We start from the raw sequence: 19,733 nt of genomic DNA, 5'->3' as shown, positions 1-19,733 counted from the left end.
GTTATGTTGGACCAAATAAAGAGTGTTTTTTTAATGAATTTCTTATAGAAGCACTTTTGTTATTTTTCTTAATATATTGGGGCAAATTGGCATTTCTTGTTATTACATTGACATCAATTTTTACCATCAAAATATCCATATTTCTTTTAATGTTACAAGGTAATAAGGTCTTGTCCTGGATGCCAATAACACTGTTGGCTTCAAAGTATTTCACTGAGTGTCCTATAAATGGTTAACAGATCTGCTGCTGTATCTCAGGTTGTTAGAGTGGAAGGAGACTTATTAATTTGCCCCAAACCTTTCAAACTGTAACTCGATCCATCATTAGATCCCAGGCCTTCACCCATATCTGCAGTCATTTCCTGCAGCAAATTATCCTTTTTTTTCGCCATCACTCTGGCTTGTAACAGCCTACTGTATGTTAAGCAGGGGGTCTTGACAGATCTGCAGTCTCTCCCTATGTCACAGACTAATGTGGATAATTGTTTTTATCATGTAACTGGTCTTCAAGAGCTCCCCATTTCTGTATGCACATGAAGCTCTGTTGGTGGAGACCTCTTTATTGTAGTTCTGTGATCAAGAGGTTTTGCATCTTTTATCACAGGTTTTATATACCCTTTACTTTTTTTAACATGGTGTTGCAGTTAATCTGAGGTGGAAAAGTCATCTCAGTTCAGTTCTGTTCACAGGGTTTTCAGTCACAATAAGACAAAGGGGTTTTGGGTTTACTCCAAGAGAATTAAGAGAATTTCCTTAAAAATCTTAACTTGTGTCTATTAGCCAGTCAAGAACTGAATTTTTTTTTAAACAAAATGATGTCACATAAAGAAAAAAAAACAAAAAACTATTGGCTCTATGCACAACTCCACTACTTCCTGAACTTAAGGCAGCTCTTTTATTTACTGTCTTTCAATACTCTATGAGGTGATTAATCCAGGTTTGTCAGGCCATGGTTACTGAGGTCAGCGCACCTGGATTAATTCATCCAGTAGAAAAAGTAATAAACATCACAACACTTTCTTCTGTTAAATTTTCACCAGGGTGATTCAGAGCTTTTACCAGCATTGTGTTTGCAGGCATAAAGCAGACACTCCAAGAACTCTTTGGGAAATTTAACTCCAGAAATGAACTACCTCTATGCTATAAATCTGACCAAGTTTACCTGTTAAATTTTTTTTTCACATTAAGGAAATTACAAAAAAAAAAAAAATAAAAAAAAAAAACACTAGGAGACATTTTTTAGATAAACTACAAATGACCAGATTGACTTAAATAAGGAACCACCAGTTCAGGTTGAGGTTTCTAAATAGCTTGTATCTCCTTCAGAGATAAGATTTGACCGCTAACAGGAAACAACAGAAAAAAAAAACATGATTTATGAAATGATATCATTGTTGAAAACTTGGCTTACAAGCCACTCTCTAACTAGATATGTTGCTTCCCTGAAAACAAAGAATCATAAAAGAAATGTAAAAAAAGTCATTTTCACAAAAAAGGAAATTCAGTGACACTAACAGTCATTTGTTGCGAAAGGAGGAAGTTGCAAATGTCATTTCAAAAAAGATATATATTTCAAGGAAGAACAAAAAAAGGGATCGACAACTAGTAATTAAACAAGCAAAAAGTTTATTTACACATAATAAAACTATAACCAATGACAAAAAATGCGTAATAAATGAGCTAATATCAGCAGGAGGGCTTCAATTTTATCCAGTTTTTGTCTAAAGGGATAAACAGTACCGTAAAACTGTAAACATCTATAATGCAAGGACTTCAAAAAGAAACATAATAATTACAGTTTAAGAACACAGTTTATCTTTTTCCAAATATATTCATGGTAACAAACTAAAATAACTTCAACAGAAAGCAGCTGTAGGCTGTGACTGTTTCTTCATTAGACCGGTATGCGCCACCAAACAACACTTTAAAGTGACAGTAGTTGTTCTTGGTTACAGTCCTGCAACTAAAGAGTTACACTTTCCCTCTGCAGCATTTTGGCTCCTTAAAAGTTAAAGAAATATTTTTTAATTTCCTCACAAATCATAATATCCGTATCCTCAGATGTAAAGGATACTATTTTCTATCTCATCGTAAATAGCCTATTTATATATTACTTTGTGGCATTAGCAAACTTCAAAAAACCTTTTTCTTCTTCGATCCAGAGAACTTTTGCAGTGAATGTATAATTTATTTGAAGAGGACCAATAGGGACGAAGCCCTGGACTGGTTACTCATCTGCAGTAACAGAGATGGGGTTATCATAGGCTGCTGATTCCAGATCCTTTGCTTGTTTCCTTCGCATCTCTGGAGGAGGTCTCGGCGGAGGATTCTGTGGAGGATTTTTGATGCTCTCTCCAACAGGCTTTCGTACTTCCTTCCGTGGAAGAATGGGCTCCCAGTGCTCACCTCGAATAGCTGCCTGGAAAACGAGACATAGTCAGTGAAATGGCTGCTGAGCACCTGTCCAGTTACTTAAAACAATAAAAACGGTCCGCTGGTTGTTTGTTTATGTATAATTGAGTACGGATCTATGAAATAACTGCATATGCTACACTCTCCGTTTTAAGTTTTACTTTTTAGAGCTATGGAACAGTTTAGCAACACCAATAACCTGTCTGGTTTCATAACTCTGAGGCCATTTCTCAACAGTGGAAGGGCTGTGAAACAATTACTTCCTTGTTACAGTTTTCTTGTTTCTGTACTTCCTTTCTTAAAGTGCATTATTTTAAACCTGCTAATAAAGCAATCAACTTACTGCAAGGTAGATGAGGCTGGCGATGCCGAGGCAGACGCATCCAAGGACCGTTGCAAGCATAAAACCTCCAGGAACACAGATACTGAGAAGGTAAAAAAAAAACAAACAACAAAAAAAAAAACAAGACAAAAGGCAATGTTATGATAAGTCTTTTGTTGTAGGGGTATAAAGTGTAAAGAAGAATGTTGTTTTGCAAAACTGAGCAAGCTGATCCAACCAGTCCAGGTGTATTGTATAGCACAAATCCTCTAAGTAGAGTCACTTTATACGTAAAGGCCAAGTAAACTCACGCTGCATGTAAAAACGCTCTGACATAGTAGTTCCTCGTCAGCGGGCCAAAGGCTTTTACACATACTGTGAAGCAATACTGGCCGCTAAAAGACAGAGAGACAGCGGAAATAAAACATATAATATGATCAACACATAACATGACAGCATTGCCAGTGAAGGTAATAGGGAAGGTAATAAGCAGCACTGCTTACGTTCTTTCCACACTTGTTCCCTTGGCCCTCTTGCCTCTTGGATACTCAAGCAGACACACGAACACACCAGCAGCGCTGGTTTTCTGTCAAGGCTGATACTGCAATCAGTTCAATTTTACCTCATGATCGACTAAACAAATGACTGAACTTTAAAATAACTTACAACAGGACATCAACTCAGGATCTTGAACATATCATGGTTTATATATTCATGGTTCATATATTCTGTTCACTCTTAGAAGTTAATCCCACACATATTTTTATCATACAATTCTTTTTATTACTGCACACAAGTTTTAGCCCTTGTAAAGTGTTTATATGTGGTTCAGTAAGCAACTAAATAAATTATCTATCTATCTATCTATCTATCTATCTATCTATCTATCTATCTATCTATCTACAGGTGCTGGTCATAAAATTAGAATATCATGAAAAAGTAGATTGATTTCAGTAATTCCATTTAAAAAGTGAAACTTGCATATTATATTCATACATTACATACAAACTCATATATTTCAGATGTTTATTTTGTTTAATTTTGATGATTACAAATGACAACAAATGAAAATCTCAAATTCATCATATCAGAAAATTAGAATATTGTGAAAAGGTTCAAAATTGATGGCCCCTGGTGCCACACTCTAATCAGCTAATTAACTCAAACCACCTGCAAAAGCCTTTAAATGGTCTTTCAGTCTAGTTCTATAGGCTACACAATCATGGGGAAGACTGCTGACTTGACAGTTGTCCAAAAGACGACCATCGACACCTTGCACAAGGAGGGCAAGACACAAAAGGTCATCGCTAAAGAGGCTGGCTGTTCACAGAGCTCAGTGTCCAAGCACATTAATAGAGAGGCGAAGGGAAGGAAAAGATGTGGTCGAAAAAAGTGTACAAGCAAGAGAGATAACCGCACCCTGGAGAGGATTGTGAAACAAAACCCATTCAAAAATGTGGGGGAGATTCACAAAGAGTGGACTGCAGCTGGAGTGAGTGCTTCAAGAACCACCACACACAGACGTATGAAAGACATGGGTTTCTGCTGTCGCATTCCTTGTGTCAAGCCACTCTTGAACCACAGACAGCGTCAGAAGCGTCTTGCCTGGGCTAAAGAGAAACAGGACTGGACTGCTGGTGAGTGGTCCAAAGTCATGTTCTCTGATGAAAGTAAATTTTGCATTTCCTTTGGAAATCAAGGTCCCAGAGTCTGGAGGAAAAGAAGAGAGGCACTTCATCCACGTTGCTTGAAGTCCAGTGTAAAGTTTCCACAGTCAGTGATGGTTTGGGGTGCCATGTCATCTGCTGGTGTTGGTCCATTGTGTTTTCTGAGGTCCAGGGTCAACGCAGCCACATACCAGGAAGTTTTAGAGCACTTCATGCTTCCTGCAGCTGACCAACTTTTTGGAGATGCAGATTTCATTTTCCAACAGGACTTGGCACCTGCACACAGTGCCAAAGCTACCAGTACCTGGTTGAAGGACCATGGTATCCCTGTTCTTAATTGGCCAGCAAACTCTCCTGACCTTAACCCCATAGAAAATCTATGGGGTATTGTGAAGAAGAAGATGCAATACACCAGACCCAACAATTCAGAAGAGCTAAAAGCCACTATTAGAGCAACCTGGGCTATCATAACACCTGAGCAGTGCCACAGACTGATCGACTCCATGCCACGCCGCATTGCTGCAGTAATACAGGCCAAAGGAGGCCCAACTAAATACTGAGTGCTGTACATGCTCATACTTTTCATGTTCATACTTTTCAGTTGGCCAACATTTCTATAAATCCTTTGTTTTTATTGGTCTTCAGTAATATTCTAATTTTCTGATATGATGAATTTGAGATTTTCATTTGTTGTCATTTGTAATCATCAAAATTAAACAAAATAAACATCTGAAATATATGAGTTTGTATGTAATGTATGAATATAATATACAAGTTTCACTTTTTAAATGGAATTACTGAAATCAATCTACTTTTTCATGATATTCTAATTTTATGACCAGCACCTGTATCTATCTATCTGAGCTTCTCCATTTATCATCTGACTTATCAGAAAACATCAGTTTATGGGGGGAAATATTTCCACCATATGGTGTGGTTTCATTTGCTATAAATAAGATAACTTCATGGTTCATCACATCCATGTTGACGTTTTCTAACATCTGGTAAAAAAATTTAAGTAAAAGCGCAAAATTAACCAAAAATAAATATAAACAGAGCAACAGGTACATAAACTTCAATTAAACAGATCATCAAACATCATAAAAATTACTGTTCCATTAAATTAATTGAAAAATAATCCTATCCTTGCTGCACTGCAGCTGCCATTGTGGTATAGGGTTAAATTTAAATAAAAAAATATAATTAACCAGACAGCGATGAGTCATATTTTTTGTTTAATAGCATTTAAATGATTAGAAATTTAACTCCCAAACTAAAAACATGTTATTTTCTCTTCATCTGACTGTGAGATCAGGTGTAAAGGATACACAGCATAAGCAGCAAACTGCCAGCCTCTGAACTGACCAGCCACACCCACTATTCCTCCTGTAAGAAGAACTGAAAGAAGGAAACAGGAAGGTAAAAATAAAACAATGATCCTTCTGTCACTGCAAAAATATAGCATCTGTTCACTTCTATTGTAATTATGTGGAGGCATTTTACTGTAAGAGACATTCCAGAACAGACTCTGAAAAAGTTTAATGACTTTTCCTCCCCTGTGATTTTAAATTAAATGTTTACTTTATTTAAAGCAAATAGATACTCACTGAGCCCCGAAGCCAGAGCCTGTTCATTGGCCCACATCGCCCACTCGATCTTCCCCATCGTGACAACCTGAGCGGCTTCTAGAGGTGCAGCGGGACGGAGGCAAGGAAGGAAGAGATTGGATTTACCAGATGAGAAGCGCAGCGATTTAAGGCCAGGAGGCAGGGCGTCATTTCCGAAAAGTTGCCTCACCATTAGAGAGGAGGGGTTACTGCAACCTACCGAGCAGGAAATGACCGCCACATTAACTGCGGGTTTATCCCTGCTAACATTTATTTACCTGTAGGCAGTGGCGGTTCAACAACAAACCTACCAAGGCGTCAAGGAGGGGGCCAGCGTGTTTTCATGGGGGCCACTGAAAAGCATGAAATAAAAAAAAAAAAACAGGGCAAGGGATTCAAATATATTAAGATAGCCGCATGATGTGAAATTTCTATTCAATTGGTTTAATTAAAATTTTGTCTTATTAGGTCAATATACATTCATAATTTAGGAATGTAACATGTTTTTTTGACTTAATTTACGTTGCGTAAAAATTCAAAAAAAATTCAAAAAATATCCACTGGACTTGGTTTTCAAGATTTGAAGACGTTTCGCCACCTCTCCAGGAAGCTTTCTCAATTCAAAATTACCGTTTTCTATAAGATCTAAATTATAACTTAAGAAAAACGCATAAATTCAGCTGTAAAAATTTGAGCAATTTGTTTTGAAAAAAATCATTAAGCAGATGAAAACTGGAATGCTATCTCAATACCACTGAAGCTATCACCTTATTGTTTTTGAATAATTAGTAAAACAGAATTTGTAAAGTAAAAAAAAAGGAAATAGATCTGAAGGACCTATCGGTAACCATGTCTGTTCCAGCGCATATCATCATTAGAATTTCTTTGATTATTATGTCTTCAGTACAGGGGCCATAACAGGGACCAGGAGATGATCTACAGGGGCACTGGCCCCCGTTGGTCCAGCTCTAGAACCGCATCTGCCTGTAGGATACTGGATTATTTTCTTTGCAGTAGTTCTCCCAGAGGCATAGCCAGAAAATTTTTATAAGGGTGGCCAGGCAATCAATGGCGTAACTATCGGTAAGCAGAGACTGCAGTTGCTTAGGGCCCCCAACCTCTTAGGGGCCCCGTCACTGACACCTGGTTGGCCCCCTACGCAATTGAGGACTAGGACATCTCTTTGCAAATGGAATGGTGCAAAATAAATTCCTTTTAAACCCACCTGATACTGGGTTGACTGACCGGAGCTTATTTATACCCCAACACATGCCAGATTTCAAAATGATGGTGAGCCATTTAAACACGTTACTAATAGCAAAGCAGACAGTGGTACTTTTAATTACTATGTTATTAACTGTGTATAGTTTATTAGACGGTTGGTAAAAAATACACTCATATGTTTCAAACCGCAATAAAGATCTTAAAAGAACAATGTATTTGAGTTTTTTATTTTTTACGACTTGGAATTATGGGTAATCAAGAGCATAGATTCTAACCATAACTGTTGAGTACAATGTGTGTACGGGGGGGCGGATAAGGGGGTGGGGGTGTTGTACTTCATATGGGGCCCACCCAGATAATGTTGCTTACAGGCCTATTGCTGTGTTGTTACGCCATTGCAGGCAATAACCAATGTACACTGAGGGGTGGCCGAAAGTGGATAGGCGCCAGAAGGTCAGGGTCAATCTACACTATTGCGACAGGAAAATTAGCGAGCACAACAGCCATGTTTTCTAAATAAAGACAAACTATACTTTCCTACAGCCTTTGCTAACAAACAGATGCATATATTTAAACATTGGTGCTTTCTAGATAAAAGGTATAGTGGATACAATTCTTTCAGTTTTGAGTTCTGGGGCAAACATCTCTTCCTTTGTCATTACTTACCTACATTTATCAACAATTATTCTGCATAAAAATCGATATTTACAAGTACTAATATCTACATATATTAAGTTTTTATTTAAATAGTTATTTATCTATGATTTCACTGAAGACTCCTAGATGAGACATCATTTTCTCCTTACCCCATAAAACACAAAATCTAGTTACGAAAAGAGCATGAATTATCATCTTTAATGTTAGTATATTGAAGTGCATAATTAACCACATTATTTTTGTTGTCATGTAATTGTTCATATATGAAAAATGTAAATGTTTTGAATATTCCACTTGAGAGTATTACTGCTGCCACTGTCTGTATTAAAGGGATAGTTCGGTATTTTTGACATGAATCTGTATGGCATCCCGATCACCAGCGGCATGCAATCACACTGACTTACCCCTGGCAGCGTCCTGTGAGCAGAGTTATCTCCCTCCGCCGCGGAAGGAGACATGGCTGTTGTTGGGCTCGCTGTCTGAATGACGGCGCGCACTGATACGAACAGAGAGAAAATAGGACCAATTGATAACGACGTGTGACTTTTTCCACTACAATGTTTTTGGGATGCGAAAATATCACTCTTTTGGACACATAATGTTTTGGGAAGAGAAACGTTTTATTTCGCTGTACCTAAAAACCTGCAGGACTACTTTCGGCTTGACCAAAACTGGACGATAACTCTGCTCACAGGACGCTGCCAGGGGTAAGTCAGTGTGATTGCATGCCGCTGGTGATCGGGATGCCATACAGATTCATGTCAAAAATACCGAACTATCCCTTTAAAGGGGAAAAATAGTAGGGGTGGCCAATAATTAGCTAAGGGTGGCCATGGCCACCCATCTAGCTCCGCCCCTGAGTTCTCCCCAATTTGCCGAGTAATTATAAAAAAAAAACGTTTTCCAGGAGTAGTAATAATGATATAAATGATAGACCAGATACCATTATCTTGAGAAAAAATATATTTTATTTAATTTAAACCAGTAAATTTGATGGACCTAAATTGAAAAAGAACTTGACATAAAAAAAAAAAAAATGCCATTCACTGATGCGATTGTCATCTTTTCAGAGAAAACTATGCTAAATATAAAGCTTAACATATTTCTCATTATAAATGCATTAATTTCAATCCTTATTATACAAATATTAATATTCTGAAATTTACATTAAGTTACAATTTAAGGGTATAAATTAAACAAATGTTTATTCAAATTTTAAATGTACAGATCTGCAATTAGTAGAAAATAGAAACGCTTCACCCTGCAAACAATGAAACATTAAGTCTTACAGGGATTCTCAACACCGGGAACATAAAAAGCCAAGTAAAAATGTACATTATGGGCCAATGGAAGATTTGTATGTATTGATTTGTATGAAAAATAAAAAAAAACTTAAAGAAAATGATTCTGAAAACACAGAACTTGATAATAACTGTTCAGAAGCATCAACAATTAAGATATATTATATTTAAAATTTGTCCAAGGAGAAAAGGAGAGTTAAAACATGGATGCATCTACACATAAAAATGAACAGCAACGAAAAATAAATGCAAAACAGTCATCAGATTTTTTATTGTTTTTTAATGTAACTGTGAAGGTTCCAATAGATACAATAAAATCTATACAGGTACATTTGAGCAATCAGAAAACAATTAGAAACAATAATTGACAAAATTAGAAATAAAATTCTTCATGTTGCTAATGTTGGATTTGGTGAGTAAGACCCTTTGAGGACATTTCTTCACAGTAGAAGCTGCTCAGACCATTTTCTTTGGTAGACCTTCTGCTGAAAGGAGGTGCTGAGAAGGATCCTCGACAACAAGAGGGCCTGGTCCAGCCTGAAAGTTATCAGGAAAAATCACATCTTAAATAATAAAAAAAAGAGACGCATCCTTTGTTTGTATGTTTGTTATTTAAACGTTGAATTAATTTTCACCTTTGTGCTGATGATGTAGTTCACTCCCTTTGGTAAAGGCTCTAAGCCGATACTCTGTTTCAGCTCCACAGTAAGAGCAGCAGACTTGACTGGAAGACCTTTAATAAAACTGAAGATAAGGAGCAACACTTAGAGACATTATTCCAGGAAACAAACAGCAAGCACACCTACTAGGTAAACAACAGTTTAAAACTTTTTATGAAAGGTAGCATCAGGTGTGTATTGTTTTTTAAATTTATATTATATATATTTATTTTTTTGGGGGGATATAATCCGGCTGCTTTTTTTTTTTTTTTAAGTCCATATAGCTAACCTTGCATATAGTTGATAAATCTAGATTTGTGCACCTGTCCTTCTGTTCCTCCAGACTTAAGCCCTTGTCTGAAAGTCCCGCACGATTAGGCAAGAGGGAAATTCCCAACACATTTTATGAAAATTACTCAGGTGAATATGATTGAGTTATACTCCAAAGCCCTTTGTGCTTTTAATAGAGCCCTGGGATCTCAGAAAATCTAATTAGGTGCTTGTACATGAGAAAGTGATCTGTAAAAGTCATACTTGTTTTCATGTTTATCACTTGTCTATGTTTCAAATTTATAATCAGAAGTTCACCAGATTGATATCAAGGATCCTAAAAGCTATCAAAGCTTCTGGAGACTAAAAATTAAGGTGTAAGGTCATGAGGCCTGAGATCTTCTTACAATCAGATTAACATTTGGCTTATGGGTTCGTCTCACTACATAATAGTCTATAAATCTCTACTTGAAAGAGAAGCTTAAGCTGTTGGAATTCAGTGCAGCTGCTGTGAGATTTGTGCTTGTTTTATATGAGCAGGAAACCAAATAAAATTGATACGCACAGCCCTTAGAAATAACAGGCACCAAAATGTTGTTACACTAAAGTTTATCTGCTGCCCATTGATTAGGACTGTAAAAACTCTACTGAACACATCCCAACAGGTTTCCTTTCATTTGACCTCATATGTGTCATATGTGTTTTAGCTAGAATAGTGACAAATATCTTGTTTAAAAAAAGAGCAAAGAGAAGCATTTTGTGCATTTTTTTTGCGGCACTAGTGGCTCGTTCTTGCAAAGTAGGTTGACAGGAACAATCAAAATGAGCCTAAATGATATGCTCATTTTAGATGTCTATGGCACAGGCAGAGGCAAAATTGTTTTTTTTAATAAAAATTTTATCTATTAGGATAAAAAAACAAAGAGATGGTCAGCTGCAGGGAATGTACAATCTGTACTGTCTGAAAGCATTATTAATTTAATATGCAAAATAAGTTGAGGAGACACTTAAGATGATGATGGAGGGACATGAGTGTTAGGAGGATCACTGGGAGTTTATGTAAAATTGCATCAAAACCTGGAAGAGTGCTCCCTTTCTCTTTCTTTCTGTCTGACCAATAAAGAGTTCCATGAAATCAGACTTACATTAAAAGCCAATTGTAGATAAATTGGTACTTTATAATGTCCAATGAAAAGTAAAAGTACACTGAACATTAAGGGGTACTAAATAGTCTGCTGTAGTTCTAAACAAACACACACATTTTGCACATTTACTTTTAATTGTAGTATGACATTTTTAGAAATTATTATTTTTTTCCTTAAGGTGTAAATTTGAGTCTTTGTTTTGTTTTTATATTTTATCTCTATTGTGATTCTGGATGCTTTCATTTGCCTTTCAGTTTGCTGCTGGGACATCCGAATATATCCCACTTTACCACAAAACAGGATCTTTCTAACATGATCAGTTCTTCTCAAATGTAGGAAAAGTAAACTAAAATAAAAATGAATTGTTACTCATAAACCCCGCCAAACAAAAAAAAAAAAACGCCACATACTCTTCTCCATTTCTGTCTGGGGGAAAGAAGTGTTGAACCAACTGGACAAACTCTGGAACAAACTGCTGCAAAGCAAAGATCACAGCATTGGGACCAGCATCGAAGCTGTAGGCCACCTACAAGAGAGCAAACAGAGCGACGAGCAGCTCAGGAGATGCACTTTCAGGTTCCTCATTTTAAAAACAACCTTGGAGGTTTCACATCTTCATTACACAACTTGAGAAGTTCAGCAGAAAAAATTAGGCAAACTGGTGTTAGAAGAAATGGAGATAATAAAAAAGACACAAAGCTAATGAGGATTTGTGTTTTCTGACCTGATTTTACCTTTTCTTTTTTACCATTCATTGAGCTATAATTATTGTAATCCTACTGTATATTAATCCATCTTTTGTTTCCAGAACACAAAAATGTTATCATTTTAATCCAAATAAATAACTACAATGATAAAATAATTACAATGACATTTCGTCTTTAGGAGCTGTTCATTTCCTCACCCTTGTCTCCCCGTAGTATTTGTTATAACGATGCACCAAGTGGATGATATGCTGGGAGACACTGTTGAGGTAGAAGATAGGTGGGTGTGTGTCAAGGCAGGTGGCATGAAGCTGGTTGCTTTCCTTCATGGTTAGCTCTGCGAAAGCAGGAAAGTCCTTTCTTCGCACAGCCTCGATCATGTCTACCATTCGATGTGGAACGATAGCCTCTGCTCGGTGCTATGCACAAACACACAAAGCATACACGCTCTCATCCCCATCTTTCAACTAGACGGGTTCAGAATAAAATGTAGGACTCATAAAAACACATAATTTACCTTTAACAGTAAACTTGTTTGTACGCTGGTCTGCATTCCAGAGGTGCTTCCTATAGGCTTGCGCTCAGCACTGGCCTAAGAAAAGAAAACAGAGGGTTCAATACATACATGTTCAATACATACTCTTGCCAAGACTCAAAACTTTTTTTTTTTTCACTTTCTGAATTGAAACCTGTCTATAATTCATGTTTTAGTTTGGTTATAATATTACGAAATATTGCTATTGGTTAAATGAGAGATATAACGCCAGAATATGGTGAGAAACATGCAATGATATGAGCTGAAACTTCATCAATTAGAAAGTTTACACCAGCTTAAGCCCCCGAAAAGTTACGTTTCATTTTTTTTTTTTTTTTTATGAAAAAAACGTTGAAAACCCAAGGAACTTACTATGTCCTTGACCAATTTAGAAAAGTCGAGATGATTTGATGACTTTTTAAGCTTCTGATTGGTAAATTTTTAAATTTGAGTTCAATGGACCCAAACTTCATGATCTATTTTAGGTCATAAACATGTTTCAACTGTGGGTTTCCAAAATGTTGTTCAACCTTTGGTATGATTCCCAGATGTTCATCTGTTCTGGCCAACACAAGCAGGTAAAAACACTACGGGAATACATGCATACTAATAGTTATATACACGCATAGTTTTTTTTTTGCCATCTGTATTTTACTGGATTATTTATTTTTTTAATGGATTTTTTTGCCTTTACTCACTACATTTGAACACATATTTATAATTTTCTACTCCTCAATTTCTCTCAATTAGCTCGTTACTTCTGCACATATTGACATCGACATGACACCTGCAATATAACAGAGGGAGAAAATCAAGAGAGCAAAAACAATCTGTGCAGTTTAGCACAGTCTGCTTATGGAAAAACACTGATAGCAACACAGACGAAGACAGGAGGCTGGAAAATTGCAGATGATGCATCAGATTTTTTAGATAAAAGACGCATCCAGTCCCTCTGTATTAGATTTTACATTGAAATGTTGACATTATGATTCATGATCCATTTCAAGTTTAATGCTATTTGCAACCTTAATGCTGTGAAAACCAAAACTCTAAAATTATTAAACCTCTCGTGCATTATTTCTGTTCAGTTCAATCTATATCGTCCCATCTAAAAGTGTTATTTTAGAACGAAAACTGTATTTTTTCTGTTCTCCCTACCAACACAGTGAGCAAAAGAGAAATTTTCTGTGCAAAGAATGTTTTTTTTTTGTAAGAATAAAGTTTTTAAAGGTTTGTTCAAGGCAAAAAAACTTAATTTAGCTTTTGAACTTAATGACTTATTTTATACTTTTAGTTAAGTAAAGGAAGTTCAATGTCTACTTTACCAGTGTACTGTACAAAAAAAAAACACATACCCAAACAGACAGGTATGGGTACCTTAAGTAAAAAATGGGAGTACGTTTAACATCTCTGCTCACACCTTGTCGCATTTATGCGTTAATCTGTGGTATGACTCAGAATGCTGATCATCGGGGAGAGGACTGTGAGCGTGAGAATGTTAATCCAGAGTTTAAGGTCACTTTTGATTCTTTTATTATTTATCATTTTTGACAAATCGCTTTGTATAGTTATAGCTCAGTGCTGCCAGCATATATAACATGCTGGTTTCAGACCTGATAAAGTCAATCTATGATTTAAGTTTAAAAATAAGTTAAATTAAATGTCAGAAAGGAATTACAGTGCTATATGGCTAGAATTCTCAACCTCACCATCTGTGTAACCAGTTTCCCCCAAGCTCCATAATGATCTTAATTTTTGGGTCAGAACTAATATGAGGTATTACACATTTTCACATAAATTTTGTTATTTATATATCACCGCATTTGCATGGAAAGTGGCGTACACAAGTTTCAGGCCCTGTTTTGAATCTACTCCAGCTGTACAATGGCAGCCAATGTAATGAACAGCATTACATTGGCTGCCAGCACATTATAAGATTGATTTTTAAATCCTTTTATTTGCTTTTAAAGCTCTTAATAGTCTTGCCCCACCCTTCCTGTCTGAGCTGCTAACCTCTCGCTCCCGTGTCACACCTTGACGATTTAGCCAGTGTATGCCTAATGTACGAATAATCTGGCAAAAACACTGGCATACGTTGGATAATTTATGGGTACGCTTTGTATAAGTTATGAGCACGCTGAAAAATGCCGGCAAACGTCGACATATGGAAAGTACATTGCGAAGGTATAACAGCATATGCTCATTCATGGGTCATACGTTACAGGCAAGTTATCTGATTATTGACCTATGTTTAGTTAAGTTACTCATAAGTCGTGGTGTGTAACCTATGAGTAACGTGTGCACAACTTATGCGTAACTTTTCAAGAACTTATTTCCAACGCATATCAACATATTTAACATGTTCCAGACGACCACTGGACAAGTTTTTAATGCGTATTGGCAGCATTTTGGTATGAAAGGGGGTTCACAGGAGGAAACGTTCTGAACCCTTGCAGACTGAACCCCCATCATAGGTTGAGTGAGAAGGTGAGTGTGATGGATCCTCCCTAAGTTCATGCCCACTGCCAACAATCTTTCTAGCAGACATGACGCTGAATCTGCTGCGACTGGAATCCTTCTTTCGTTCTTTTTCTTTCTTCTTCTTTTTTGTGGTAGGTGGTAAACAGCAGCTAGGTTAATACCGCAATCAAAGAGATCTTTTTATGCAGGCCGGGCTGCCTCTGGACGCATTGCTGCCCCCCTCAGGAGACTGGCTTGTGACATTTCATGGGCATTACGCTGCCATGCGTTATGCATAAGTTAGGCTGTCCTGGACAGAAGTTCTGGACTCATTATGAATATGCTATGCGTACGCCCAAAATGGAAAAAAAAATGTTTTAGGAGATTCTGGGACGTCAGCCATATGCTGGCTAAATGGTCAGGGTGCGACAGGGGCCGCCTTAGATCAGTTGTTACTGAGGGTGCCAAAGACAAAATGCAAGCTCAGAGGGGACCATGTGTTTTCTGTTGCAGCCTCTAAGCCAGGGGCGGGCAATTCCAGTTCCTGGGGTCCGGTATCCTGCAACTTTTAGATCCATCCTTGGTCCAACACACCTGAATCAAATAGCTGAGTTACCTCCTCAGTATGCAGTCGGTTCCTGCAGAGTCCTCCCAATTATCTGATTACTTGATTTAGGTGTGTTGAAACAAAGGCACATCTAAAAGATGCAGGATACCGGCCCCCAGGAACTGGAATTGCCCACCCCTGCTCTAAGCTGTGGAATGACCTTCCCTTGACCATTAGACAGGCCTCTTCTCTTTCCTGTTTTAAGCCTCTTCTTAAGACCGATTCATTTTCCTTGGCTTTTAACACAATCTGAGATGTTGACTTTGTCTTACTGCGTTTCTTTTATTATTGTTTTTTTTTATTACTTCTTTTATACACCACTTAATGTATTGTTTGTATGATTGATTATTTGCATTTTAAGATTGTGTATAGCACTTTGGTCCTGTTGGGTGTTGAAAGTGCTTTAAAAAAAACTTAGTATGGTATTCCTAACAAACTTAAAAACAGAAAAAATATATAAAGTCTGACTATATGTCCACTGTGAGAAAAAAAGGTTATGAATGTTTATATATTGATTATTTATTCTCCAGATGCACAGTATTTATATTATAATTATTGTAAAAATACTGTATAGCACAGTATTATACTTTTTTTTGGTTTTGTTTTTTACTTGAAAAAAGTGTATAAACATAACTTATTCTGTTGTGTTTATGCACTCTTTAAGGTCCACATTTGTTTGACCACTTTTGCCACAAACTGTTGCTGCTGTAACACTAAAGTTTCCCCATTGTTGGACAATAAAGGGATTTTCTATTACTATTTATATATATTTTAATTATTTTAATTAGCATGAACCAAATAATCAGGGTGCTGTACTAAATGCTTTTTACATGTGGATACATACATGGCAACAATCATTTGCAGAGAAATGTATAAATCTGACCCACCACTAGAACAAGAACCCAGAGTTCCGGCCAGTGGCTCTCTGGCTCCACCTGCTGAGCAACGCTGTCCTTCCCATCCTCCTTGCTTCCCAGGATCCATTGGACAAACCCACCATACATGCTTCTGCAGGCACTGCCTGAGCCTTGACGGGCGATCCCTGACAGCTCTCCTTCCACACCAAATGCCTGGGCTAGTGTATAAACTGCAAAAAGAAGATGTAAACAACAATATAAATATGTTACAATGAAACAGTTTCTATTTTTTGGGAACTATAACAGTGGATTACAAGAAATACAAAGGCTCACCCAGACATGCATAGCCAGCTGCTGAAGAGGCCAGTCCAGCAGCAGTGGGGAAGTTGTTAACAGAGCAAATGTGGACTTTATGAGACAGTCCCACGGAATCAGTCGAACGAGGGTTTCTTTCACTGCGTCTCTTCCTTGCTAATCTTCTGACTAAGTAGAAGAAAAGAAATAAGTGCATCCAATTTAGAAGCTTAATATTTCTGTACTCTAAACGATTTTAAAGTGCAAACCCCAGCAGAGAGGACTCACTCTCTCTCAGGCAGGACTGAAGTCTTGGATGAGAAATGTCCTCTTCTTTGCCATTGAGCCACAATCTGTCCTCCTTAAAGGATCTGCTGATTGCAACTGTCGTTGTTGTTTTTAACTTAACAGAAAACAATACAGGAAAGATTTATACATCTATTTTTGCTTTACACCATCATAGCTCTGCTCAAACTTTAAAATATATAGATAAATTAGTCACCCCTGGTTACAATAAAAGGTTAAAATAAAAATAAAAAACTATAAAATGGCACAGGAAAAAACAGTGTTCCACTTTTTAACACCATTACAAAAAATAAATTATGACCAGAGTTGGTAAACTTTGACATATTATGATCATTCCATTATGCTAATGTTATTGTGAAATTTTAATTTTCAATTATGATTTATATTAAAGCTAACTTTAGTAGCAGGCTTTATGAACAAGAAATCCACTGAAAGATATACATATTTTCTGGGCCCCCGAGTTTTACAGACAGTCAGGTGTATTAGTCTTCCAAGCATTGTACAGAAACAGGTCGGGGAGGGGTAACAATCTTACTGAATTGGACTGGATTTCCTGTCATTTCAACAGGACAAATAAAGAATTGCATTATAGAACCTCGGACTAATTAAAACACGAGCATGTTACTGCAAAAACAATACTTTACTGACTAACAGAGTAGGAGGAACTAATGTTTGTCATGCATTAGCTGTGAATAAAGCTTAACTGATATTTTTCACCTACCTGGTCTTGATGCAGAGTGACGCTTAAAGATGAATTGATGGGTAAAATTAAATCTTCGTCCCTCTTGCCCCCTGGAATATGAAGCGTTTCATTCATTAAACCGACAAAAAAGCGTTTAAAATGTCAATTAATTTGTTAATTAACAGCGAATAGAGCAATTTTAAACCAGATAACATAAAGGTGAGAAGCTTTAGCAGTCAGTCGCTACTATAACCACTCAGTTATAGTTACATTTAACGTGTACTTACAGTATTTAATAACAGCTATATTCATAGGAGCCGTGCAGGTAACCATACACGGTGTGTCCATGTTGTCTTCATGCATCGCTCTGTCTGTAAACCCGTTTTAGCAATTAGAAAATAGCATCAATTCAGCCACTCTGAAGGAAGAGTTTAAGTGTTCAGCATTATCTGTAAAGCTAATTCAACCACACTGTGTCGTTTTCCTAGCAAGCTCTTATGATTGGCTGATTATAAACATGTGGTTTTACCATTCACCAATCAGCTCACACATGCTTGACGTAATAGTCCAAGTGGCCAATCAGAGACCATCTGACCACGGTCGCGCAGAAGTGGGGCAAGGACACGCGCCTATAAAGAGTTTTTAATGTAGCAAATGAAGTTCTGAAAACAGCTACAAATAGGTGCATACCATTGAATTAAGACATTAGAATGAATTAATATTAGGGTCTAGATTTATGAGAAAATGCAAAATATATTTTAAGGAGGTCCTCCATAATACACACACAGGTTGACATATTTGAAGGGCTTATTTATCTAAAATCTAATATGACACACGAAAAATGGACTCCAAAATTGTTTCTAAGACTGAACATTTGACATTATATATATATGTATTTAAAAGAAACGTCATGGACTGAAAAGTTATTCCTTGTACTGAATAATCTAATTTGTAAGAGTTTGTAAATTTAAATACACCTCTAAAAGTTTGTAAGCAGTGAGAAGCAAGAATCAGTGTAAGATTTCTTATCTGTATGATCATGGACATTACTGCAATGACTTGATCATGCTTCCTACAATGTGACCTTACCATTTGGGGCAATGTGATCCATGTCCAGTCCGAGCATCTGCATTAGCATGTATAATGCAAGGTTATAATACTTTGGAGATATAAGCCAACAACTAATACACTCCAAACAGTCCTCTGCCACCCATCCATTTTCTAACAAGCTTAGTCACAAGCGGAGTCACGAGGGGTGCTGGTGCCTATCTCCAGCTGTCAATGCGAGAGGCGGGGAACACCCTGGACAGGTTGCCAGTCAATTGCAGGGCAACACAGAGACAGACAGGACAAACAACCATTCACACACTCACACCTAAGGGGACTTTAGAGAAGCGCCCTGCAGTCATGATTTCGGACTGTGGGAGGAAGCCGGAGTACCCGTAGACAACCCACGCATGCTCAGGGAGAACATGCAAACTCCATGCAGAAAGACCCCAGGCCGGGAATCGAACCCAGAACCTTCTTGCTGCAAGTGCTACACACTGAGCCACTCAGTAGCCCCAGTCTTCTGCATGTGATTATTAAACAAACTGATATTGTAATCTTGTTATATTGCGCAGCCCTTTCCAGAAATAATGAATCACATCAGCAGACGCTCCAACCACTGCTTCTAAAGGTGTTACAAAACTCCCTTTCACTTGAAAAGAGACTATGGGTGACTGAGCAGTAGCCCAGTTTGTTGTTTCTCTGGTTTTGGAATATCTGAACACCAAGAAGATAGGAGGCCAAGTCTCCGCATGGGGCCACAGTCCACCCTCAGACCTGTAAGTTTGAGGGCGTCGGAATTTTTTTCCTCCTACTCAATTTTTCCATTTAAAGGCATCTAAACAATATAAAACTTCAATAATAACTTATAGTGAAGCATCCTCAATGTGGATGAGTAACAGACTACTGGAAAACTGTCCAGTCAGCAATCTTTTCAAGGATTTGACTGGTCTCATGTCAATTTTTTTCCCCTGAAG

General features: G+C 37.3%; 2 protein-coding genes across 2 annotated transcripts; both read right to left on the bottom strand.

Annotated features, from left to right (window-relative positions):
* Positions 1-1,730: 1,730 nt before the first annotated feature.
* Positions 1,731-6,164, bottom strand: LOC119797562 (cytochrome b-245 light chain). The gene is made up of 6 exons (XM_038306679.1): positions 6,009-6,164; positions 5,730-5,799; positions 3,238-3,312; positions 3,046-3,129; positions 2,756-2,837; positions 1,731-2,419 (listed from the first exon to the last, which is right to left on the bottom strand). The coding sequence occupies exons 1-6, from the start codon at positions 6,064-6,066 to the stop codon at positions 2,228-2,230; spliced, it is 561 nt and encodes a 186-aa protein (XP_038162607.1). The 5' UTR covers positions 6,067-6,164; the 3' UTR covers positions 1,731-2,227.
* Positions 6,165-9,618: 3,454 nt separating this feature from the next.
* Positions 9,619-18,198, bottom strand: mvda (mevalonate (diphospho) decarboxylase a). Its single transcript, XM_038306694.1, has 10 exons — positions 17,997-18,198; positions 17,749-17,819; positions 17,010-17,124; positions 16,761-16,910; positions 16,458-16,657; positions 12,486-12,560; positions 12,169-12,387; positions 11,675-11,790; positions 9,826-9,934; positions 9,619-9,727 (listed from the first exon to the last, which is right to left on the bottom strand). Exons 1-10 carry the CDS (start codon positions 18,070-18,072, stop codon positions 9,647-9,649), a joined length of 1,212 nt encoding a protein of 403 aa, XP_038162622.1. The 5' UTR covers positions 18,073-18,198; the 3' UTR covers positions 9,619-9,646.
* Positions 18,199-19,733: the final 1,535 nt, after the last annotated feature.

This window comes from Cyprinodon tularosa, unplaced genomic scaffold (assembly GCF_016077235.1).
Source record: "Cyprinodon tularosa strain WSP-4 unplaced genomic scaffold, ASM1607723v1 ctg59, whole genome shotgun sequence".
Taxonomy (NCBI): domain Eukaryota; kingdom Metazoa; phylum Chordata; class Actinopteri; order Cyprinodontiformes; family Cyprinodontidae; genus Cyprinodon; species Cyprinodon tularosa.
This window is presented reverse-complemented; position numbering and strand designations above follow the sequence as displayed.